The sequence below is a fragment of the Patella vulgata genome, chromosome 3 (assembly GCF_932274485.2).
Source record: "Patella vulgata chromosome 3, xgPatVulg1.2, whole genome shotgun sequence".
In the NCBI taxonomy this organism is placed as follows: Eukaryota; Metazoa; Mollusca; class Gastropoda; family Patellidae; genus Patella; species Patella vulgata.
The window spans coordinates 41,355,197-41,378,898 of NC_065881.2; the positions used below are offsets into that span (position 1 = coordinate 41,355,197).

Consider the following 23,702-nt stretch of genomic DNA (forward strand, 5'->3'; position numbering starts at 1 on the left):
TCCTTAAATGATCAAGTTTGTGTCGACTTGCCTTTAAACCACATCTCTCTCTCTCTCTCTCTCTCTCTCTCACTCTGGTTGAACCACATTTAAGAGGCAAATAAAAATAAATGTGTGATGTTGCAAGATGACAACTTAATGGTGTGCCATGATAAGACTTATTATTATATTTCTCTCTCTCTCTCACTCGTTGAACCACATTTAAGAGACAAATAAATATAAATGTGTGATGTTACAAGATGACAACATATTTTTTTAAATGGTATGCCATGATAAGACTTGATCTTTTATATATTCAATAAATTATAGAACCTACACAAAATATTTTTTCCCCCTATACAACAGTCTTATCTGGTAAACTTCTTAATACAGATACTATGTTTTGACCTCTTCCTGTAAGCACAAATGAAGTTCTGTCTCCATGGTTATTACATGTCTTCTGGCATGGTCTTTTTTTTCATAGGATACTGAACTCATCTAAAAATTCTGCTATTTTTGATTTCAGATAAATGCTATTGTTCTTTCTAGACAATCTAGAGTAAAATTTAACACTAGTTGGTAAGTAGCTTAATTTTGGGAAAGAAGATCCAATTACCAAAAAGCACTAAAACTGGACTTGATGGCTCCAGCTAAATGAGGAACATGGGGTCAAAAAACTATAACTATGAATCAATGTAAATTCTGTATTAAAAGGCCTTTAAATTGATATATTATGTATGCATTTATCTTAGAAAATGTCGGAGATATTTGGCTTTGAAGTTTGTTTAAGTTACACCAGATTGAATATTACCAGAACCCACAAAGCAGTACTCAATAGCAAACAAAAATAGTCAATTTGTTACGTTTTGGCCTTTTGGCTTTGGGGAATCAAAACTAAGGTCATTTTTGAAGAAAAATATGCTGAAAACTCTAAATTACTCAAATTAGATTTTATACATGTTATGTAATGGATCTCAAAAAAAAGACCCACACCATCCATGTGTTTCATTTGGCAAGAGCTGGTCATATATGTAAATATTTGAAATTTATTGTGTTAGAAGATTAGTGTTATTAATTATGTGTGTATTTTAATATCTAAATACTAACTGAAGACTACCTTTCAGGTTAGAAGATTTGTATGAAAGAATAGTTCTGGAATCAAGAGGGGATCGGATCACTCCATTATCAACTAATCCCGGTAGAATTATGTTAACATCATCAAGGCTCTACTTCCAACCATTTAATAATATAGACAGGGTAACTCTCAACCTTCACACAATTATTTTGAATTTTGATTTATAAATATGTGTAAAAATTGCTTCAATACTTATGTTAATTGTATGATGTTGAAAGATCAGAAAATATGCTAGAAGCACGCCAGTCGGAATGAAGTTCACATTGAGGCAGCTGTCCGCATAGTAAGCCAAATTGGGGTCCTGGAGCTTTAAACTAATGAATACTGTACATGTTTTCAAATTATTAGGAGATGTGGGGGGAGGCTGTGAAGCCCCCTTCGTTTTGATGGTCCTGAGAAGTAACTTTTACAGAAAATCCTTCAAGTATGAAATATAATTTATGCATACCGAAAAATTATATAATTACTGAAATGTAAATGAGTACTCATGAAATTGTACGGTAACAGTTATCATTACGGTTTGGGTACTTGTTTCAAGTCTTCGTAATTATTAGATAAATTATGATTGAATTTAATGTTGTAACATTTTCCTTGTTTACATTTGTTTAATGTATTACAGTGGCCTGTATTAAAGATCAGATTAAAAGATATAACACGAGTTATTAGACGAAGATTTCTTCTTAGACAGTTGGTTAGTTCGTTTTTATACCTATCCCTTTCCACCTACATATTGTATGGACCAGTTAATGACAGTCCTGCACATATGTGGATAACAGAATATAATTGTTATAGATAACAACTTAATAACATGTACCGTTTTGCAAGAACTTCCCTTTCCACCTACATATTGTATGGACCAGTTAATGACAGTCCTGCACATATGTGGATAACAGAATATAATTGTTATAGATAACAACTTAATAACATGTACCATTTTGCAAGAACTTCAGATTTAAATATTTAGGCCAGGGGTGGGAAATCGCCCCCCTCGAAAAAATCTGGAAAAAATATATGTTATTGTACATGTAAAAATTAGAAACTGCAAAATTTGTGGTCTGTAGCTTGAAAATTTACTAAGATACAGGCATTTGAGTTTCATGAGTTACCAATGAGTTTTCAAAACAAAATATGTATCAATAATATACATCTCACATTTGGTTGTTTTAAAGAAATTTTTGTGTAGATAACGAATCTGCAATCAGATTACAGGTGAGTGGTAGGGTTCCAAAAGAAATTGGTGTGATTGTATATTTTCTGGATTTTGTAGTGCTCCAGGAGCTACAAAGTAATAGATATAGACCCAAATCTTCGCCTATCCACAAATTGGCGGTAGTACTAGGGTTACCACAGTCCCGTTTTTTTGGGTCCTTTTTGTCGTCCTGTACCGATGCCTCTCATGTGCCTAAATGTCCCGGTTTTTAAATCAGATGTTTTTCAATTGAAAATAATAACACAAAACACATAAACTAGTGATTAATTTTAATGTATAAAACAGCGTTTGCTACAAACACTCTTACTTCAGCACACAACTTCTGATCTAAATATAGTTCAGTGCATAATACATTCGGCAAACCTAAGCAGGCGCCGGTATTTCACAAGGATTCTAAATCTACACGTATATTTGACATTCAGGCGTGTTTTAAAGAGTGAAGACCTTTTGACTTTGAATTTGACCTTGTAGACCATGTGACCTTGAGATGAACTTTCATGAAGAATTTAGCTCAACATGTTTTCTACACATTGTCAAACAATTGGAGGTACAATATCTTTTATAAACATGCAAAATCAACATATATATTCACACTGGAGGCTGAAAATCACTGTCTTTGCACTTAAATCAGGATTATGTTCATGGATAATTGACATGGAATGACCCAAACCACACATTTTGAAAAAATCCAAAAAATATTGAGATGGCATGGGACAAGAATGGCTTTAACATATGTTGGAGACATAAGCAGTGGCTTCGCCAGCCGTCGGTAATTGGAGGGGCAAAGCTGGGGCAAAGTCCAAGGTTAAGGGGGCAAAGGCACGAGCTTCAACTAGGGGTATGGGGCCTCCCCCAGAATATTTTGAAAAACAGGTTGCCGGAAATGCAGCTTGGCAGTATTTCAGGCACTGATCGATGAGGTAAAGTGTCAAACGAACGGACTTGTGAATCACGACGAAGCCCACTCACGAGCGTCAAAGTAGGGAGTCCTCCCCCAGAAAATTTTGAAAAATAGACTGCCGGAAATGCTGTCTTACAGTATTATGTCAGGCACCGATCGTCGAGATAAATAGATCTGCCGAGATACCATTCGTTGCCTGATCACTAGTTTATCCGACTAGAGAACCAAATGTCAAACGAACGGACTTGCGAAACTCAACGAATTCCCCTTGTGAGCCCAAAGTAGTGAGTCCATTGGGGATCTCGCCAAGAAAATTTTGAAAAATAGACTGTCGGAAATGCTCTACAAAATGCAAGTTTATGACTGAGTGGGGATGTGGGATTTATTCACCGTAGAAGGTATTGATTACCGAAACGTATCGCAAATACTTTTTTTTATTTTCTAAAATTATTGGGGGGGGCAAACAGAGGGCAGACCAGATTAATGGGGGGGCAAATGCCCCCCCTTGCACCGCCACTGGACATGAGTACAAACTAAATTACACCAATTTTTATACGCCCACATTAAAATGTGGTCGTATATCGTTGTCACCCCCGTCCGTCCGTCGGTCAGTCCGGCTTCCACAATTGGACGCTCTATAGACTAAAGTTAATATCCGATTGACTTTAAATTTATACTCAGTGTTTAAGGTCATGAGACGAAGAAGCTTATTGATTTTCAGTGATTTTCGATAATTACTGCCAGAGTTATGGCCCTTGATCACTTCAAAAAATCTTGTGGATGCTCTAGAGGTCAAAGTTAATATCCGATTGACTTTAAATTTATACACAGTGTTTAAGGTCATGAGATGAAGACGCTCTATAGACTAAAGTTAATATCCGATTGACTTTAAATTTATACTTAGTGTTTAAGGTCATGAGACGAAGAAGCCTATTGATTTTCAGTGATTTCCGATAATTACTGCCAAAGTTATGGCCCTTGATCACTTTGAAAAATCTTGTGGACGCTCTAGAAGCTAAAGTTAATATCCGATTGACTTTAAATTTATACACAGTGTTTGAGGCCATGAGATGAAGAATCATATTGATTTTCAACGATTTCAGATAATTACTGCCAAAGTTATGGCCCTTGATCACTTTGAAAAATCTTGTGACGCTCTAGAGGCTAAAGTTATCATCCGATTGACTTCAGATTGATACACAGAGTTTAAGGTCTTGAGACGAACAAGTATATTGATTTTCAATGAATCTTTATGACTTGAACAGCTAAATCCATGATGTTAAAAGTTTCGTATACTAAACGTTAGCATGGGCCCAAACTTTATAAAAACCAAACAAATTCTAATTGTTTTCTGATAATTACTTAATGAGTTGTTACTCTTAATCAAATTTTAATGTATTATAAATGTTTCATTACCGAAAAAAGTAAAAATATGCGACAACTCTTGTTGACTGCCCGGACGATATAGCTGCTGTGGGCGTATGTTTTGTTGCCTGGCAACCTATCTTTAGAATTTTAGATGCTCATCTACTGGGTTCTTTCGGCTCGAAAATACGAGGCAATTTTCAAAAATTTTTGTCTAAAACCATATTCGAGGCCAATTTTCTGGGAATCTAGTGAAGACTGATGCATTCTCATATGTTTCATATGTAGTACTACCGGCAATCTCTGGATAGGCCAAAATATGGGTCTATATCTATTACCTTATAGCTCCTGGAGCACCACATAATCCAGAAAATATACAATTACACCAAATTGTTTTCTGTTTTCATGGCCAAGTAGCATGCGAACCCTATCACTCACCTTTAATCTGATGGCAGATTCGTAATCAACACACAAAGTTCTCTAATGCTACCAAATTTGGGCTGTATATTTTTACTAGAAAGGTAAAAACGAGATATCTGAAACTCGAGTAAATTATTGATACAGAATTTGTTTCGAAAACTTATCGGTAACTCATGAAACTCAATGTCCGTATCTCGGTCAATTATTATGCTACAGATTACAAATTTTGCACAGTTTCTAGTTTTTGCATGTACCCCTTTATTTCTTTATATGTTTACTTAGAGTCCTTAACTTGAAAGAAGTATGTTTAGATTGTAAGAGCTGTCCGAGTTGAGTTCCAGCAAGTAACTATTATTCTGAAAATCAGGGGTCTACTTGATATTTTCCCATAATTTTAATGAGAAAATTCTTTACAGATATAATGGTTATAATACTATTAGTAAGTGCAGGCAGACTACACTACACATAATTTATACAAAAACAAATATATGAACAAGACAATACGCTGAAATCACAAACAAACGAACAATTCAAATAAAGTGTATGGGTCCCGGGGGGCTAGCCGTAAGCGTCCACTGCGCTGTACAGTCCCGGCCGGGCCTGTAGTGACACAGACTTCACTCAAATTTGAAAACGATCAGGAATATAACCCAGAGAAACCATTGTTTAATGCCAGCATGAGTCATCTGCTGTATGTTACAAGAAATATGAATGTAAGCATATTGAAGTAAAATTTAACTACACAAGTAACCGCTTCGGTGAAATGTATAAAAAAACAGGTAGTATAAAACTAAATGATTTAAGTCAAATAAGAAACATTTAAGTAATCAAACACATGTTTCACCAAACACAAAAACAGAGCAAAAAAACAAACAATATTGAATACAAAGAAGCAGATGAGAAAATGTAGACAGTCTCGAAGTCTGCTGACTGAATGATGTGACCTAAAAAAGGTGGTAGGTTGCCAATGACGTCAAAATTTAGAAGGTGACAGAACACCACAATAAAAAGGGCGATAATCCAGATAAAATAACGCCAAAAGGTTAATAAATTATCAATTTAGCAACTAATCGGAATTATTCAGTTATGTAATTGCACAAAATATAATACCCCAAACAAGAAATGCAAAACAGGTATGCTGAAGAAATCGTACTATGTACAATATAAGTGTATTTATAAAGGCATAAAATAAGGGCGATAATCCAGATAGGATTAGGTAACTACAGAAAATTTAAAATAGATATTAAATTGAATCATTATCCAATATGTAGTCGGTTATATAATTATAAGGAATGTCAAACTTGGTATGTTGAAGAAATGGAAGTTTCGAAATTTCTTTTAAAATGCGTAATTGTGTACCGCCTTTGGCAGTTCACTTAAAATAAAGAGATTTTGTTCGGGAAAGAAATAGTTCTTTATCGTTACATATTATCAAAAATCGTAATGCCTGTGAATAGAAAACACTATATAGCGTGGTATCTGGTATGTTACTATAAACTGACGGGTATTTTACTACTTCAAAACCAAATTTGTCCATTTTATCGAAAATGTAATTTTATAATGTAATAATTTCAGGGATCTACTGGTACTTGATATTTTCTCATTAATTCTATACAGATATAGTGTTATACTATATAATGTCATGATTTCAGGGGTATACTTGATATTTTCTCATTAATTCTATATACATATTGTATGATACTATAATATAATAATTTCAGGGTTTAGAGATATATTGTAATGATAAAGCTCAGTTAGCACACCTGTATCTCTCCTTTAAAACAGAAGAAGATAGAAATGATTTATATGAAAAAATGCTGTTAATACCAGGTATGTATTCTTGATTTACTATGTTAATATCAGTATCTTTATTTTATAAAAATATTTACTTGTATTCCAAAATCAGATCTGTTGAGCGATCACTAAATTTCAAAATAACGTATTTAGGTTTCTATTGTTCCTCAGCAAAACCATGAGTGAACTACCTGATCAGATTGGAGAATATCCAGTGAGCGATAAGATCTATGTCGTTACTAGGTCACTACAGATTTTAACCTGGCATATTGTACCTACGGGAAACAAACATTGAAAACAAGTATCCCTGTATTTATTTTGATCAAACTTCAGATTTTTATATCGGATTTGGGAAAAGAAAAAAAGTTTCAAAATTTTAAAACAATGATGTTATTAAATTAAAATTGACTTTAATTCTTATTGCTGTGTATAAATGGTAATGTATATTAATAGAATACAAAATAAATTGTATCTTTCAGATTTAGAATTAGAAGATTGGGGACAAGAAGACATGGCCTTAAAATGGCAGAGTGGTCATATCTCTAATTATGATTATCTTCTTTATTTAAATAGGTAAGCCTAGTTTTTTATATGCCCACATTTTCATGTGGAAGTATTATGCCGTCGCCTCTGTCCGTCCGTCTGTCCACAATTTGTTTGTGGACGCTCTACAGGTCACAATTTTTATCCGATTTTGACAAAACTTGAAATATAGGTCTATCTCCCAAAGATCTTGATTCCTGTCGATACTGGCATATATCGGACCATAACTTCGTGGATTATGGGCCCTGATTGTACGAAAAATCATGTTTTTAGCTTGTGGACACTCTAGAGGTCACAATTTTCACCCTATTTTGATGAAACTTGAAATGCATGTTTAAAACACAAAGATCTTGGTTCCTTTTGATATTCGTGCATATCGGATCGTAACTTCCTGAATTATGGCCCTTGATTGTACCAAAAATCGTGTTTTTAGCTTGTGGTTCCTCCAGAGGTTATAATTATTATCTGATTTAAAAAAAAATGATCGAACATATCACCGTTACATCACAATGTTTGTTGAGTTCAAATTTCATGAAAATCGAACCAAAACTGCCGGACAAAATGGCCACCCCTCGTATGCAAATAGTGTAAACATCTGGTATATCAAGGTTGTGGACCCTCTAGAGGTCACAATTTTGATCCGATTTTGATGAAACTTGAAATGCATGTTTATATCCCAAAGATCTTGGTTCCTTTCGATATTTTCTCATATCAGATCGTAACTTCCTGAAATATGGCCCCTGATTTTACCTTTTTTAGCTTGTGGTTCCTCTAGAGGTCACAATTATTATCCGATTTAAAAAATATTCGAATATATCACCGTAATTATGGTTGAGTTCGAATTTTGTGAAAATCGGACCAAAACTGCCAGGCAAAATGACCCCCCCCTCATACGCAAATAGTGTAAACATCTGGTATATCAAGGTTGTGGACCCTCTAGAGGTCACAATTTTGATCCGATTTTGATGAAACTTGAAATGCATGTTTATATCCCAAAGATCTTGGTTCCTTTCGATATTTCTCATATCAGATCGTAACTTCCTGAAATATGGCCCCTGATTTTACCTTTTTTAGCTTGTGGTTCCTCTAGAGGTCACAATTATTATCCGATTTAAAAAATATTCGAATATTGTGGAAATCGGACCAAAACTGCCAGGCAAAATGACACACACCCCCCCCCCCCCTTCATACGCAAATAGTGTAAACATCTGGTATATCAAGGTTGTGGACCCTCTAGAGATTACAGTTTTGATCCGATTTTGATGAAAAATCGCATTTTTAGCTTGTGGTCCCTCTAGGGGTCACAATTATTATCCGATTTAAAAAACTATTCTAATAGGTCACAATTTTGATGAATTTTGATGATAATCGCTCATATCCAAATGTAACATCCTGGAATTTGGCCCGTGATTGTTCGAAAAATTGCAGTTTTAGCTACTAGAGGTCACAATTTTTTTTCGATTGTAAAAACCATTTACCAGCATGAAGGTTGAATTCAAATTTTGGGAAAATTGAAATGAAACTGCCCGACAAAATGACCGCTCTTTGTACACAAATTGTGTAAAAGTATGTAATACATAGATTGTGGACCGTCTAGAGGTCACAATTTTGATTTGATTTTAATGAAACTTAAAACATACCTTTATATCCCAAAGATCTCAGTCCCTTTTGATATTTGCGCATTTCAGACCATAACTTTCTGGATTATGGCCCCTGATTGTTTTTAGCTTGTTCCCTATCCATCTCTTGCAAAATGTGGGCGTATCTTGCCTGGCAGCTGCTGGTTTTTACAGTAGTAACTGATTAAAATATATATAACTATGGTATAACTTCTTGAAAAGAAAAAATCTGACTGATATCCATAACTGGAGATAGAAACTGATCACAAAGTGCTATAATTCATTTAGAATTGAGTTTATATACACATATAATTATTTAAAGCTATGATGTGTTGGAGGTTTTCTTTAGATAGTAATTTAAACTATTAAATCAAAATGCCTACACCTCAATTTTCTTAAATAGAAATGAATTATTCTTAAGTCGTTGATTGATTTTAACAAATTTTAGACAAGTATACAGTTCCTTTTGCAAGAATACCTTTTTGTCGTTTGTTGTGTATTTTTTAAAAGACATTGGGTGTCTTCTAGTCTGACTGAAATATTGTCTCTTTAACAAAAATAAAATTATATTTTATTCCCTATTGATTGTCTGATGGAAATTAAATATTGATTATGTTTTATATAAATATTGTATGTTGTAATTAATAGTATGGCTGATAGAAGTTTTAATGATTTAACACAATATCCTGTTATGCCATGGGTTATATCTGATTATACCAGTTCTACTCTAGGTAAATAGAAACCTTACTCCTTACTCAACACTGCTGTATCAATGCACAAGTACACCTGTATTCCACTGGTCAATCCAATATGCAGGGTTTTATTTGCTACTTTCTTTTTAAATAAATGTGCTGTTATCACTCATACATTTCCTACACAAATTTTTGTGGCTTTGGGTAATCATGTTATCATTTGTAATTGATTGCTTGTAAAGCGCTTGTTGACTAATCGTAATTTGACCCAGCAAACACCCTTCAGTGCAGCAAGGCTTGTGTTACCACTTTAAAGAAAATGGAGTCTAGACTCTAATATGTATATCTAATTGGCAGTGATAATATGATAAAAAAAAAATGAAAATGATTTAAAATGCTGTTGAATTAAATATATATTTGAGAGGGTATTCTTGTTGAGCAAAGGGATTATCATTGTACAGTGCCAAGTTTCAGTAATAATTATCATTCTTAATAATTTCATGCCCTGATTCCGCGCAGAGAATCCAACTTTAAAAGGTATATAAAGGACACTACATGTAATTATACCAAGGCCCATTCAAGTGCTCTTTTTGATGTTTATAAATTGTTGGTTATTATCATTATAGGTTTCAAATACATATATATTGTCATAATTGTATGTTTGCTTACAAGTATTTTTTGTTGTTGACTTGTAAATACATTTATACATTTAAGAAATGTTTTTTTTATTTATAGATCTTAACAATACTTCAACATTTCGAGATTTAAGTAAACCAATAGGGGCTCTTAATTCTGAAAGATTAGAAAGAATTCTGGTAATGTTTTAAATATCTGGTATTATATGAATCTATATTATGATCTCAGATGATAATTGTCTAAATACATGGTTTTTATATGCCATATTAAATGTGGTTGTATGGTCCGTCCTTCAGTTTGTCCGTTATATTTCTGATTAGCGTAATGGAGGCTACAATAATCTATGTATCTCTTTGAAATTCATACGGGTTGTCTAACTCATTACAATGAATAAGCCATCCGATCATTCAAAGATTTTCAATAACTTCAAATTCTTCAATTATGATCCGATCTTTATGAATTTTAATTTTGACTGTCTATCCTATTGAAAGAACAAATCCTTTTGAATTTAATCAATTTTCAATAAAAGCTTCCAAAGATATTCCCCACTGTTAAAAATTCTTTGCACCGTATATATAGTGGATACAATTAAAATTCAATCTTTCTGAAATATATATTGGTGGTCTATCTTATTGAAAGGAAGAACCCTATGGATGCTCAAGATTTTTCATATAACTTCCCAAGTTATTTTCCATTGTTACAAAATCTTGTTAGACTTCAATTAAGATCTGAACTTTGTTTTAGCTCATTATTATTTGGACAACATAGCCACTGCTGGTGGTTTTTTTGCCTGGCAACCTATGGTTACTATTTTGTTTATATAATATACAATTTTACTGTCTTTTCTCTATTACAAAATAATTACAATGTTTCATATATACTCTTCAAAAAAAGAAGGGGATATTGAAATTCAAATACCTATGCAGGTTGCGATATGATAAATCGTCATGGACATTTGACATGCTTTGAGAGTAAGTTCACAGATGAAGAACTTATCGCTCCAACAGAACCACTGAGCTGCACATGTGACACACAATAGTGCCATACACGTGGGAGGGGTTCATTGTCAAATTTGACACATCAAGGAAGGGTTGATGAAACCTGCCGCGTGCTGGTTTATCTATCCATGTTTGCTTTCCTATCGGTTCTTGCATAAGATTTACTGTTTAGCCTATCTTTGCTTTAGTGTGTTTTGTTTAATTTGATCGGGAGACGTGTTCGTAGACGTCAACGTCAACCGACAACACTGCAAGAATTGGCCGTGGCACTGCAAGAGGAGTGGGTCAGATTGCCCCAAATCGTGATTGGACAGTTGATTAGGAGCATGCCACAACAAATTGCTGAATGTCTGAGGATTGGTGGAGCAATTACTCATTATTAAGACAAAAATCAAAAACGTCCATTTTCACTTTTGACTGTGTATCTCTTTGCCAGTGAAATGGGGCCGTCAGATAAGCCGCCCATATGAACTATTTATGTTCATGTGTAGGCAATTGGCCTGTTATAAACATATACTGGTTACCTCTAATAAAAACAGCAGTGCATTTCCGCAGTTTTGTATTGTTTTTGAATATCCCCTACTTTTTTTGAAGAGTATATATATCTTTATATAATGCCTGTATATATAAGATTGTGAAAATTGTTGTATATTCCAGGAAAGATATGTAGACATGCCAGAACCTAAGTTTATGTATGGTTCTCATTATTCTACTCCAGGCTATGTTTTATTTTATTTGGCAAGAAGAGGTAAATTTTTATTTGTAAATTATTTGAACTTGAAATCAGTTCCTGATTCAATTATTAATCAAGGTCTTTAGGACATGTTTTAAAGGATATGGGTGAATTTAATCAAGAATAAAACTAATGTTATTAACCCCGCCTATATTATAGACAAAGTTTTAGCCTGTGATTAAAATTTAAGTATATAAATATGGTATATTTTCAGCACCAGAGTATGTTTTGTGTTTACAGAATGGCAAATTTGATCATCCTGATCGAATGTTTAATGAGTAAGTTTATCAGAGAAAAGAGTTTCCCCTCAGAATTTCTTTTTTTAAAAGTATAATTGTTCAAAAGTCATAAAATGTGCAGTAAATATGAGAGTTTCTTTGGCAATCAAAATTGTACATTATAAACCATTTATTCTTCGAATGTTGTTTTTTTTTCTTTCATATTTTTATATTGTGCCTCCCTTTTTCTATAGTTTACAAGATACATGGAATAATTGTTTAGTGGGAGCAGCTGATTTCAAAGAATTAGTGCCTGAATTTTATGATGGAGAGGGAGATTTTCTCAAACATACCAAGGTAAATGTCATCAAATATAGCAATGGTACTCACCAAGAAATTTATATATGGTTGCTTTTACTTTTAAACAAGGATATGATTGTGCTAATAATCATTAATTTGTAATGTATTCCAATTTTTTCTTTTTTTGTTTTTTTTTTCAGGTTGTAAATTTTGGTTTTCGACAAGATGGCCGCCCAGTTGATGATGTTAAATTGCCTCCTTGGGCAGACGGTATAAAAATATTTATACTTTATAATATTTATTTGGCATTTTCCCATACTTTAAGTCAAAAGTAATATTGAAAATATTTTTTCTTTTTTTTAACAAGAACTGATATACAAATTCTCATAAATTAACATTACAACGAAGAGATTTTATTGTTCATAAATTCTTTTTTTTTTGGTTCGTTTACTGTTCAGTATATGAATATATTATTGATGTTAAAGTTTCTAAACAAGCTCTTACCATCTACCTATGTATCTATCTATTTTTCAATTTGAGTATTTATTTATTTATGATTTTCAATGTAAACTTTCATCTTATATTCAGATCCGGCTGATTTTATCAGTAAATTAAGACAAGCTTTGGAATGTGATTATGTATCTCAAAATCTTCACAACTGGATTGATTTAATATTTGGCTATAAACAAAGAGGATTAGAAGCAGAAAAGGCTAGTAATTGTAAGTACACAGATTTTATTTGTTGTAGTTGTACTGTAAAACACAGAGAGCTGTTATTTCACTAAAACTTGTATACTGCTAAGACTAGGAATTGATGCAAACACGAAATTAATGTGTTGAATGCAACATGTCCTCTTACTGACATTAATTTCTATATATCGGAAAAAAACACAAAAGTAGCTCTATAATTGAGTGGTATAGTCAAATTTAACAATAAAATAATCAGTGTTGAATAATTATAAGATTGTGATAAAATACAATGATATAAATATATTCAGTATGTATTTTGTGTGTTTCAGTATTCTATTATTTAACATATGAAGGTGCTATAGACATTGACAGGTAAGTTTATTTTATTGCTTCAAGTTATTATACTTTAGCTCAAGCATGCATAATTATCTGGTATTAAGTTTCAGACTTATTGCCCATGTCCACTTTGTAAAATCTTGTGAATACTCTAGAGATGAAAGTTATCATCCGATCTGAATTCCAACAATTTTGGCTAATTAATTTTAGAGTTATAGTCATGTGATTAACCGTGTGAGTGGGGGGGGGGCACATGTCAGTGGTAGAGTGGGGGCTGAATTAAGAAAAAAAGCTTATAGTCCAGTCCTCCTATAGACTGTAGAAATATTTTTAAAATAGATTCAATTTGGTGCATTCTGAGGTATTTTCTGGACGTGTAAGATAAGTTAAATAAAATATAGATTTTCAAATCTAAATTAGAATCTCTCGGTCGCCCTATGGAACTTTTGATCTTGTACTCAACCCAAAATGGCAGGGGCAGGGGCAACCTTATTGTCTAGCAACCTTTTTGGTTGGCAAGTCGTTATTGTGCCAATATTATTTACTAATTTTTTTTATTTGGTGTATGTTTTTAGTTATAAAGATTTTAATGAAAGATCTAGCATGGAAACGCAGATCATGGAATTTGGCCAGACGCCTAAACAGTTGTTCATGACACCTCATCCACATAGGTTTTCATCTATGCCTATACCAAGATCAGCTATATCACAAGATTGTAAAAATAATAATACAGTTACTACTCAACCAAAAGTCAATGGTAATATATTTTACATGTATCGGTTATACTTTTTAATGTATCATGGCCTTCCTTTCATACTGCTACTGTTGGCTATGCTTGGTTATAATCTGGCCATTTTTATCGTATTGCAGCGGTGACTAACCTGTTATGTTCCATATGCCAAATGTTATCTGTACAACTTCCAGAGAATAAATTAAGAACAAAAGTTAACTTTTTGTTCAGTTTTGATTTTGGCAGATATATCACGTTACTATAGTATATGTAGCAATGGTTTATGAGCTCATAAGGCTTGTCACCATTGCTTCAGAGGCCAGGTAACATGCTTGCTCCCCCTCCCCTACACACACTTTTAATGTTTAATGTTCATTGTATATAAATTATAATATTTTAGATATGCCTGAAGAACCACCTATTGAATTATCAAAATCAATTGTAAAAACAATGTCATTAGAAGATCTTCAAAACATGGATATATATTTACAGTACAGTTTACATAGAGAGTATGTATATGATAATAAAATTTTTGAATGAATCATTTTCAAATGTGTTTTTTTTTTTCTCCATATAATTTATTCTATCTGTTATAAATTTGTAATACATGATATAGTTATTTTTACAGAGCTGTTACTGATGCCAGATTATCGCCAGATACTCCAAATATTTTTTCAGTTTCACAAGGTAAATATTGTTTTGATATTTCTCAGTTTCACAAGGTAAATATTGTAGTGATATTTTCTCAGTTTCACAAGGTAAATGTCATTTGGTGGTAATATTTTAACTTGGTGGAGACATTTTGAAACAATGCTATTTGCATATTTTCATTATATGCAAAAGGTATTTTTTTTGCACGGGGTGGGGGGGGGGGGGGATACCTCAATCTGCCACCCTTTAATATCATTTTAAGTAATTTCAAATTTTGAGTCTGCACCTCCTCTGAAACCCAAACCAACTGGAATTCAGTATACACCACTGATGGTATATGTGGAGATGATCAATAAATAGAATGATCATATTTTAAACAATTATTTTAATTGTCAAACTTGTAATAAGGTGATTTGTATCAAACAGATAATTTATTAAAGATGTACTCATTAGAAGATAGAAGACAGCTACGTAGTGTTAATATGTCTAGTATGGTTAGTATAATTTACTCAGTCTATCGGAGCATTTAAGTACTGGGGCAAATGCTTCACTGCTGAAAACAGTTTCCCCACTCCTTTATAAAAATTAAAAAAGCAGTGGAGCAAGAACTTGGCTTCCTTTACCCCCAATGTCTAGAACCCCCTATGCCTCATTGCTTCTGATCCCTTAAAAATGCCTTGCTCACTATTCTGTTCATAATCTTCTAAAACCTCACCTTCTAGTTATAGAATAAATAAATGCTTGCTATTTCATGCCATTAGTGAGCATCACAGTTTATATTCTGTATGAAATCCTAATGAATGTTATATGTGTATATATTTATAATTTTCAGGCTTTATCATCCTGTATTGTAATGCCTGATAATAAAACTATAGTAGTAGGATCATGGGATAATCATGTGTAAGTATACTTTATTAAAGGTTGATTGGGTGGTTTAACATGTATATCAGAAGGTCTGCCATTAGATGCATGTGTTATGATTTAACTCCCAGTCCCATATTTGTATGTGATAAGGAGTAAAGTTGGTTGTCTAACCTCATCAGTTTTCTCCCACAAAAGTGATATCACAGACAAGACCCATGAGCATCAAAGCTTGCTCGTGTATATTAGAATATGATTTTGCAATCTTTCAATTTGCGGCCTCTGGCCATGGATTGGTTTAGCGTTTGGTAGTAAATAATTAGACTAGAACTGTGTATATTTCAGGTATTTTTATAGTATAGAATATGGAAGAGTAAAAGAAACTTTATCAGCACATGATGATGCAGGTATGTGTCTCTTCTTCGCTAGTAAATCTTGTAAGAATAAATCGTACTAAAATTGTTTGTGTTGAATACAACCATATTGAAGTAGGATGCCACTTTTTTTGCAGTGGTCATGTTTATTGATAACTACTGTCTTATAGAAACAAAAACAAACCTTATTTAAAAAACCTGATTGTTCTGTTATTTGATGAACCTGATGAATATGTAATGTAAGTTAGATTAGTGATTAGTGTGGTGTGTGTGTATTTACAGTATCAAGTTTAGCATGGAAATCAAATTTATTATATACAGCTTCCTGGGATTCTACAATCAAGGTCAGTTTAGGCCATATAAAAAAATATTCTGGTTCTCAGATAATACTTAATCACTTAAAAAGATAAAAAATCAAAACATAAATTGAATCAAGTACGCAACCCTGATAAATGTTAATGACGATCATAAATAATACTGGATAATGGTACATTCCTATAAACAACATAATGAGATTAATGTACTGGTATTACCTTGAAATGTGATGTTTATAAGAAGTCATATAGCCCAGTAGTGATCCTTTGTAGCACCATGGGTCTTTCTGTCAGACATGAAGAGCGGGCCATTGATTCCGGTCGCCACATCCTACGTACAACCCATGCATCTTTTCTTACTACATATCTTAGTAGCCTTGTGATCGTCTAGTATTTTCACTTGTTGTCTTTGCTTCCCCTTCACATTGTGTATTTACTTCTTACTGTTTTCTTAAGACGTTTGTCTTTCCAGGAATAACAATGCAACAGTTCGTTTTTACATTTTATATATCATAGCCGGATACATGGATACAAGCATAGTATAGATTACAATACTAAAGTCATTCTCAAACACTAGCCAGCCAGACTCGATGGGCGAGTCTGCTGATAGAAATTGCTACATCTTTTTCCTTCTGGAATCAAGCTGCTGTCTAAGAACTCGGACAGTAACTGTTTTACATAGTAGAGTTGCAGACCAATTCAGTGAAAATTGACAGAAATGTATTTGTAGTCTCTTATAAATGCATGTATTTTCAAATTTGTAGGGGCAGATAAGTGACATAATATATTGATTCTGCATTACTCTCAGAATGCTTGATTTCTGTGTCCCTCATTACATTATGATTAAACATTTATTATAGATTTGGGAATACATCCAAGATTCTTCCACAAACACATTCCAAACTCCAGTATATATGGTAAGAAGAAGTAATATTATGAAATGTGTTGAAGTTAGACAATGAAATGTATGGAACGATACTGGAATATAAAGTGGTAGTCATAAAATATTATTACAAGTCAATTGTTTGTTTGTTAGTGGTCCTTACAACACTAAACTACTTGTAAATAACATTTGATACACTATACAAATTGTCAGCATTTAGTTATAGTAGAACACTAGACTCAAGACAGTCACTGACAGAGACTGGCAAACAAATAAAAACTATAGCGCTTACAGGGTGTAATGGATAAAGTTTTAGTTTTCATGTTGAGCAAAGAACATACACATTTTATGTCTGCATGATGTCAGGTTCTTGATAACTGGATAACTGGTTCATACATCATGTTATTTCTCACTAACAGCTTTTACCAACAGTAACAAACACACAATTAATCTGTACAACTAGTCTGATTAACTAACTTCAATAGCTGTAATAACAATATATTTGTATTAAGATTAATATTCATAAATGTTTGTAACAAAATGAATGTATATTTTCCCAGTCTCAACTAGATCATGATTGTGGTGTAACATGTTTTACATTAGATGACCCAGTCAGTTTTTTGGTCTCGGGTACTATTGATGGTAGTCTGTGTATATGGGATTTATCACCATCTCATAATCATTATATGAGTAATCAAATTCCAGGTAAGTTGTTACAATTGTTATAACAAAGAGAAAGGTCTATTAACAATCATCCCCACCCCCAAGGGGAGTTAGGTGGCCGAATGGATCACAAAGTCTGTCATTGACACAAGTGGTGGGGTTTCGATTCCCTAGTAGGGTCGCCTGTCCAACCTCATGGGTTTTCTGTGGGTCCTCCGGTCTCCCCCCCCACCCCCAATCGTATGTGATATTTGGTGTTCTAAAATGTTGGAGTAAACATATCCTGACTTATGTAGAGCACTTGTAATTACTTATTTAAAAAATGAAATGGGGCTTAACATCCTACTGTTCAGCTTTATTTCAAAAACGATATTTGTAATTTAATATTTATCGACTAACATGGACTACTTTTATATATATAATTGTTGTTACTTTATGTTATTAGTTCATCAAGACAGAATAAATGCCATTCTCATCAGTCCAGATAGAAGACGAATATTAAGTTGTGGAGCTGATAAATTATTAAAAGTTATAGACACAGCAACATGTACAGAAATATTCACTAAAGATATTCATTCTGAATACTTGTAAGTTTAATTTACCTGTAACTTCATATCTCATAGGACAAGGCTGTCACTCATGAGTTAAAACAATATTTTGGAGAGAAATTGGAGATCAAAAATTAATGTGTTTTTAATGGTGAGACCCTAGATATATTTCATCTAATTCTGTGTGGAAGGCTCTAAGACTACTAAAAGCTGTTTACTATTATTAAACCAAATCCCAAGCAACTATCTGAAGCTCTTGGATTTGTTTATTAAAGAAAAAACAACATTCAGTTGACTGGTGGAGATTGAGATGAGCTTCTTTATTAGTAATCAACTTTTCCCTGAATACACCTATCTATAGTATAAATCAGACATATGCACAGTCTTAACTTCCCGCTTTACATTTAAGGTTGGGGCAGGTATTGTTTACAGCGAGTAGTAAAATGTTGCAGATTAATATTGTACTTTAATTTAATTGCAGATTAATATTGTACTTTAATTGACTCTTAAAGTTTACCAACATCATCAAACAGTCACTGTGTTGGTAATCATTTCCAATTTTGACCTGAACCTTTTGTATTTCTTCACATTTTATTCCTTGTCTTGTATATTTAGAAATATTTTCTGAGAGTCATTAAAAACAGGAACTCCTACTTTAACTCAAAATAATTACTATATGTCTAATTATTTTAGATGTATGAATTGGGTTGGATCTATTGCTATTATGGGAGATTCTGTTGGGTTTATTTATGTATGGGATATTGAAAAGGCACAGCAAGTACACAGATGGAAAGCACATGAAGGTATGATTTATTGTCATTTCTAGTAAATCAAAAATCCTTTTGAAGGTCAATATTGAAAATGAGAAATGGAAAATGTATGTGTGTTGGTGGCAGATTAATAAATAAATGATTTACTTCACTTAGTTAGTGTGTCATAAATGTAGTGTTGTTGTAGTATGATGATGAGTTAGTTGTATTTTACGTCCGCTTCCACCGAGGTGAAATCGCAGACAACGTGTTGTAGTATGTGAGCTGTGTATATGTATGAAACGAGATTAGTGCTTTCTGTCATGAGTAAACCCTTGCCCCAAACATGTCATGTGGGCATTGAAACATAGAAAATGATACAGCACTTATTGAAAGGAGAGTTATATTTAGGGGAAATAAGGTATTGAAGAAGTCACAATATACATAAAACACTTTTAATGGACTGAGAAATCCATACTTTAATATTAGTGTAACATAGATATTTTTCTTCCAAACATCCATTTCCATACATATCTCTAAAAATTCCACTGTATCTAAATTTGATTTGAAATTAAAATTGAAGAATATTTATGATTACAGGTGCTGTAATGAGTTTAGATATAGGACAAGATAGATGTATTTTAACAGGTGGGGCTGATAAATCTGTTAAATTATGGAAACCAAATATATAAAACATCAACATTATGATCTATATACAGAGGTTTTATAGGTAGATAAAAGGTAGTTATGTAGTAGAGAAGTGATAAAAAGCTCACATACTGATCTTTAATACTCATTAAAGGCAGACCATAACAATGTTGACAACAAGGAGTGAAAGTAACAAGGAAATACTCCAAGTTATTATATATTTTAATTTGCCACACAATTCATTTGATTCAGTAGGGGTTGGTTGGCCGAATGGTTAAAGCGTGCATGTTTCATCATAAAGTCTGTCATTCTCATTCAGTCAAGTGGGGATTTGAGTTGAGTCGCCTGTCCATCCTCATGGTTTTTCTCCAGGTCCTCCAGTTTCCTCCCACTGCTAAACACCCTTACGTGCAAGCGAATTAATGAAATAAAATTAAACTATATGTTAGTACCGAAATGACCTAGTTTGTGTCATGTAGACTTAAATCCCATTTCTTTCTCTCGCTCTCTCTCTCTCTCTCTCTCTGATTCATTAAGATAGAGACTCAGTGTTATTAAGCATAAAATATTTAATATATTGTTAATGACATTATTACTTATGCATCTTTTATTATCAAGAAAGGTACTTAAAATGTGTGGACTTATATCTGTGGGGTCTATCTATCTTGAAATGAAATGAAATGGGATTTTATTTCCACCCCCAATTCCACCGTGCTAATGAAGACAGTCATATACCATGCAGTGTGCTGTGATGGAGATTTTACCCAGAAAGTGGCTGGATCTGTTTTCCACCCTTCACAGTACATTTAAATTAAAAGAGATCTTATTTAAGAAAGAAATAGTTCTTTTTCGTTAGATATTGTTCAAAAACATATCAAAAGTGCCTATGATTAGAATATGTTATACAGAATAACATCTGGTAATTTACTTTAAGTGAAGGATATTTTACAACTGCAAAACCAAATTTGTATGTTTTGTCCAAAAGTCTGACATTGAATTTATTGTTCCTTATCCAAGTCAAGAACTAGGACAGCTATGGTGCCAGTATTTCTTTATTTTGTAATCATAGAGAAACTATATTTAGTACAATTAAACACAGTCAATACACATGTCATCTGCACCTTGGACCAATATACATCAACCTACTGTGAAGTTAAGTCTAAGTGTTATTCCTAAATAACTCATAGTGAATATACATGTAACTCCTACCCTACTATAGTATTATTTCCCAGTTATACACAACAAATATATCTACATGAATATTACTTGTTTCTTATAATCAATCTTATCAGTGCTGTATAACATTATATGTCTGTCCACTACTGATTTGATCAACCTAAGCACACATGCAGCTGGTTGAAAGCAGTTGATCCTAGTTGTGTAGTTGACATAAGCCCTACTGCACAGAAATATATATATATATAAACTTCTTGGTAGCTAAGGTTCTTTGTGTTCAGAATGCTACTTTTAAATCAAACTGATAGTAATAACCCCATATTGTCTATATGCTTGTCTTTTTGTTATCAAAAGCCTATGTGATTTAAAGAAATGCTAGTGCTTTGGAGAACATTTTTGATCTATTGAGATTTGGCAAAATAGATACATTAGATTGTATATAAAATTTGAGGCTATGGTGATTTTTATCTGCATACTCTTCTGTCCAATGCTTTTCTCTGAATAGGGTTTAGATTTGACAACCATATAATTTGAAATGAATTTAATTACATTTAATTTCTAGTTGACAGTGATTATGCCTCTTTAATTACTGTCAACAAGGAGATGAAGGTCAGAATTGATTTGCTCATAAGTGAATTTGAAGAATATATTAATTAATACTATTGCCAAAGTTCTTTTTTTCTTTATAAATTTGTCCCTTTCAACATTGTCAAAACAAGTGTAAAATACTTATTGTTATGTTTTTCTTTATTTGTTATTCTTTATTGTTAAGCATTACTTATCAATCAACATAATGTACAATTTAATATTATAATGTTTGTTATCAGAGAAATATAGGTTATACATGTAGTTGAATTTTAAATATATAAATGTATTTACTTTTTGTTGATAAAGGTTGATTTGGTGAAATATGTTGTTTGTTATAATTTATTTAAGAATCTACATTTTACATGGATAGGAGCAGTCACAAAAGAAATTATTGCTTTTCATTTTTGTTTACAGGATTGTTCAATAGCGGATCTAGAAACTGTGAAGGGGGGGGGGGCAATTTTATGCAAGTTAACATAGCGATCAACCTGAAGAGGGATTTCAAAGGTCATTGCTCGGAGTAAATTCTTGTGAACGAGAGGAACTGAAATGGGACAGAATCTCGAGATCTGCTTGTCAATTTTGTCTCTTTTGTGAGAGTTGACGGAACATTTGTACAGTCTGTCGCCCCAAGACCCGCGCACTAGTGGTACAACTAACTGGGCGGTTCAATATAATCGTGAATATGATAGTGATGAGATAGTATAAGACCACGGAGGAGTGGCAGGATGGTGACATAATGGAATTTCAGATAGCGACGTACAATATTTAACTGAGCATTTAAATCTCCTTACATTCATTCAGTAATAATATTGAAGAGCAATTCGCAGATGATGCCGACGAAGTCCTAATATCGCGGCGGGACGATTTACCCAATACTACCCAATACCACCCGAATACCACTCAAATATCACCACATACTACCCAATACTACAACATAATGGTGCCGAATGAGCATATTACTTGATTTATTCCAAAAAGAATGAGATATATCTTTGGAAATGTACTTCAAATGTGATTATCTAAGTCTGGCTGTTCCATGTGCCTCCCTATATCACCCAAATCAAGCAAATAATAACCCAATACTACCAAATATTTATCAAATACTACTTAATTCTACCCAATATTATAAAATACAAACCTAATATCGTCCTGGGGGGGCGGTGGTGGTTGGTGCCCAAAAAATGTACATGTAGTTAGGTTCTTAGTATGTTACATAATAATAATAAATTCGCTGTTAAATTGGACACATTCAAGAACACAATATTTTTTATACAACTTTTACAAAGTACAATTGTGTGCCCAAATTTTCACAGCATTTGGTGCGCCCCCCAGCCCCCCCCCCCCCCCCAGCTCGTACGCCTATGATAATTGCAACGAATATTCGATAATTTACAGAAAAATAAAATATTTACCCAGTTCTCTCCCTTTAAAACCGACAAATAGATTTTAGATTGCTACTCGGATTAATCATCTTGTTGGGCTTTGCAGTTTGTTTCCAAGACAAAAAAGAGTTTTTAAAGAAGTAAACAAAGATTTAAAAATGCATTAAATAAAATCAGTTTATAAAATAAACAGTCAAGCATCCAAATAAAAGAGTATTTTAGAGGTTGATATAAAAATGTTCATTTAACGGTCTCGTGGCCCACTCAAAAGTCTTCTTATACTATAAATATTTCTTCATCCTGTAAAAATCATTTGGGTATAATATGTCAGGAAAGCACACGAATTTATCTTTATATCTGCCTTTTAATGACTTATTAACGCGTCTTCTTTGTCTTTTAAATGATTCCGGTTCCAAACCAGTCGCCTTTGAAAAAAAAAACCTCTTGTCAAACTTTCACCGATTCTTCGAATATCGACACTATTGAACAAATTCTAAGTATTCTACGGTATATACCCACAGGTGACGATGTCGCGGCGATGTCATTACCACCTAAATAAATAG

General features: G+C 33.1%; 1 protein-coding gene across 2 annotated transcripts in view; it reads left to right on the forward strand.

The window, feature by feature from the left end:
* The window catches only part of LOC126814537 (protein FAN), a 34,029-nt gene extending 12,008 nt beyond the window's left edge, over nt 1–22,021 (forward strand). Inside the window, exons 7-31 of one of the 2 annotated variants that reach the window (XM_056099378.1) lie at nt 506–558; nt 1,104–1,236; nt 1,734–1,805; nt 6,732–6,840; nt 7,284–7,377; nt 9,615–9,697; nt 10,394–10,473; nt 11,950–12,040; nt 12,240–12,303; nt 12,498–12,600; nt 12,744–12,813; nt 13,132–13,263; nt 13,563–13,605; nt 14,145–14,326; nt 14,700–14,808; nt 14,916–14,986; nt 15,377–15,444; nt 15,783–15,850; nt 16,157–16,218; nt 16,468–16,529; nt 17,360–17,416; nt 17,943–18,087; nt 18,491–18,632; nt 19,287–19,396; nt 19,943–22,021. In XM_056099378.1, the coding sequence (XP_055955353.1) occupies nt 506–558; nt 1,104–1,236; nt 1,734–1,805; nt 6,732–6,840; nt 7,284–7,377; nt 9,615–9,697; nt 10,394–10,473; nt 11,950–12,040; nt 12,240–12,303; nt 12,498–12,600; nt 12,744–12,813; nt 13,132–13,263; nt 13,563–13,605; nt 14,145–14,326; nt 14,700–14,808; nt 14,916–14,986; nt 15,377–15,444; nt 15,783–15,850; nt 16,157–16,218; nt 16,468–16,529; nt 17,360–17,416; nt 17,943–18,087; nt 18,491–18,632; nt 19,287–19,396; nt 19,943–20,034 (2,295 nt within the window). In that variant the 3' untranslated portion in view covers nt 20,035–22,021. The remainder of the gene's footprint in view (nt 1–505; nt 559–1,103; nt 1,237–1,733; nt 1,806–6,731; nt 6,841–7,283; nt 7,378–9,614; nt 9,698–10,393; nt 10,474–11,949; nt 12,041–12,239; nt 12,304–12,497; nt 12,601–12,743; nt 12,814–13,131; nt 13,264–13,562; nt 13,606–14,144; nt 14,327–14,699; nt 14,809–14,915; nt 14,987–15,376; nt 15,445–15,782; nt 15,851–16,156; nt 16,219–16,467; nt 16,530–17,359; nt 17,417–17,942; nt 18,088–18,490; nt 18,633–19,286; nt 19,397–19,942) is intronic. The other variant, XM_050539753.2, reaches the window with a different exon arrangement.
* Nucleotides 22,022–23,702: the final 1,681 nt, after the last annotated feature.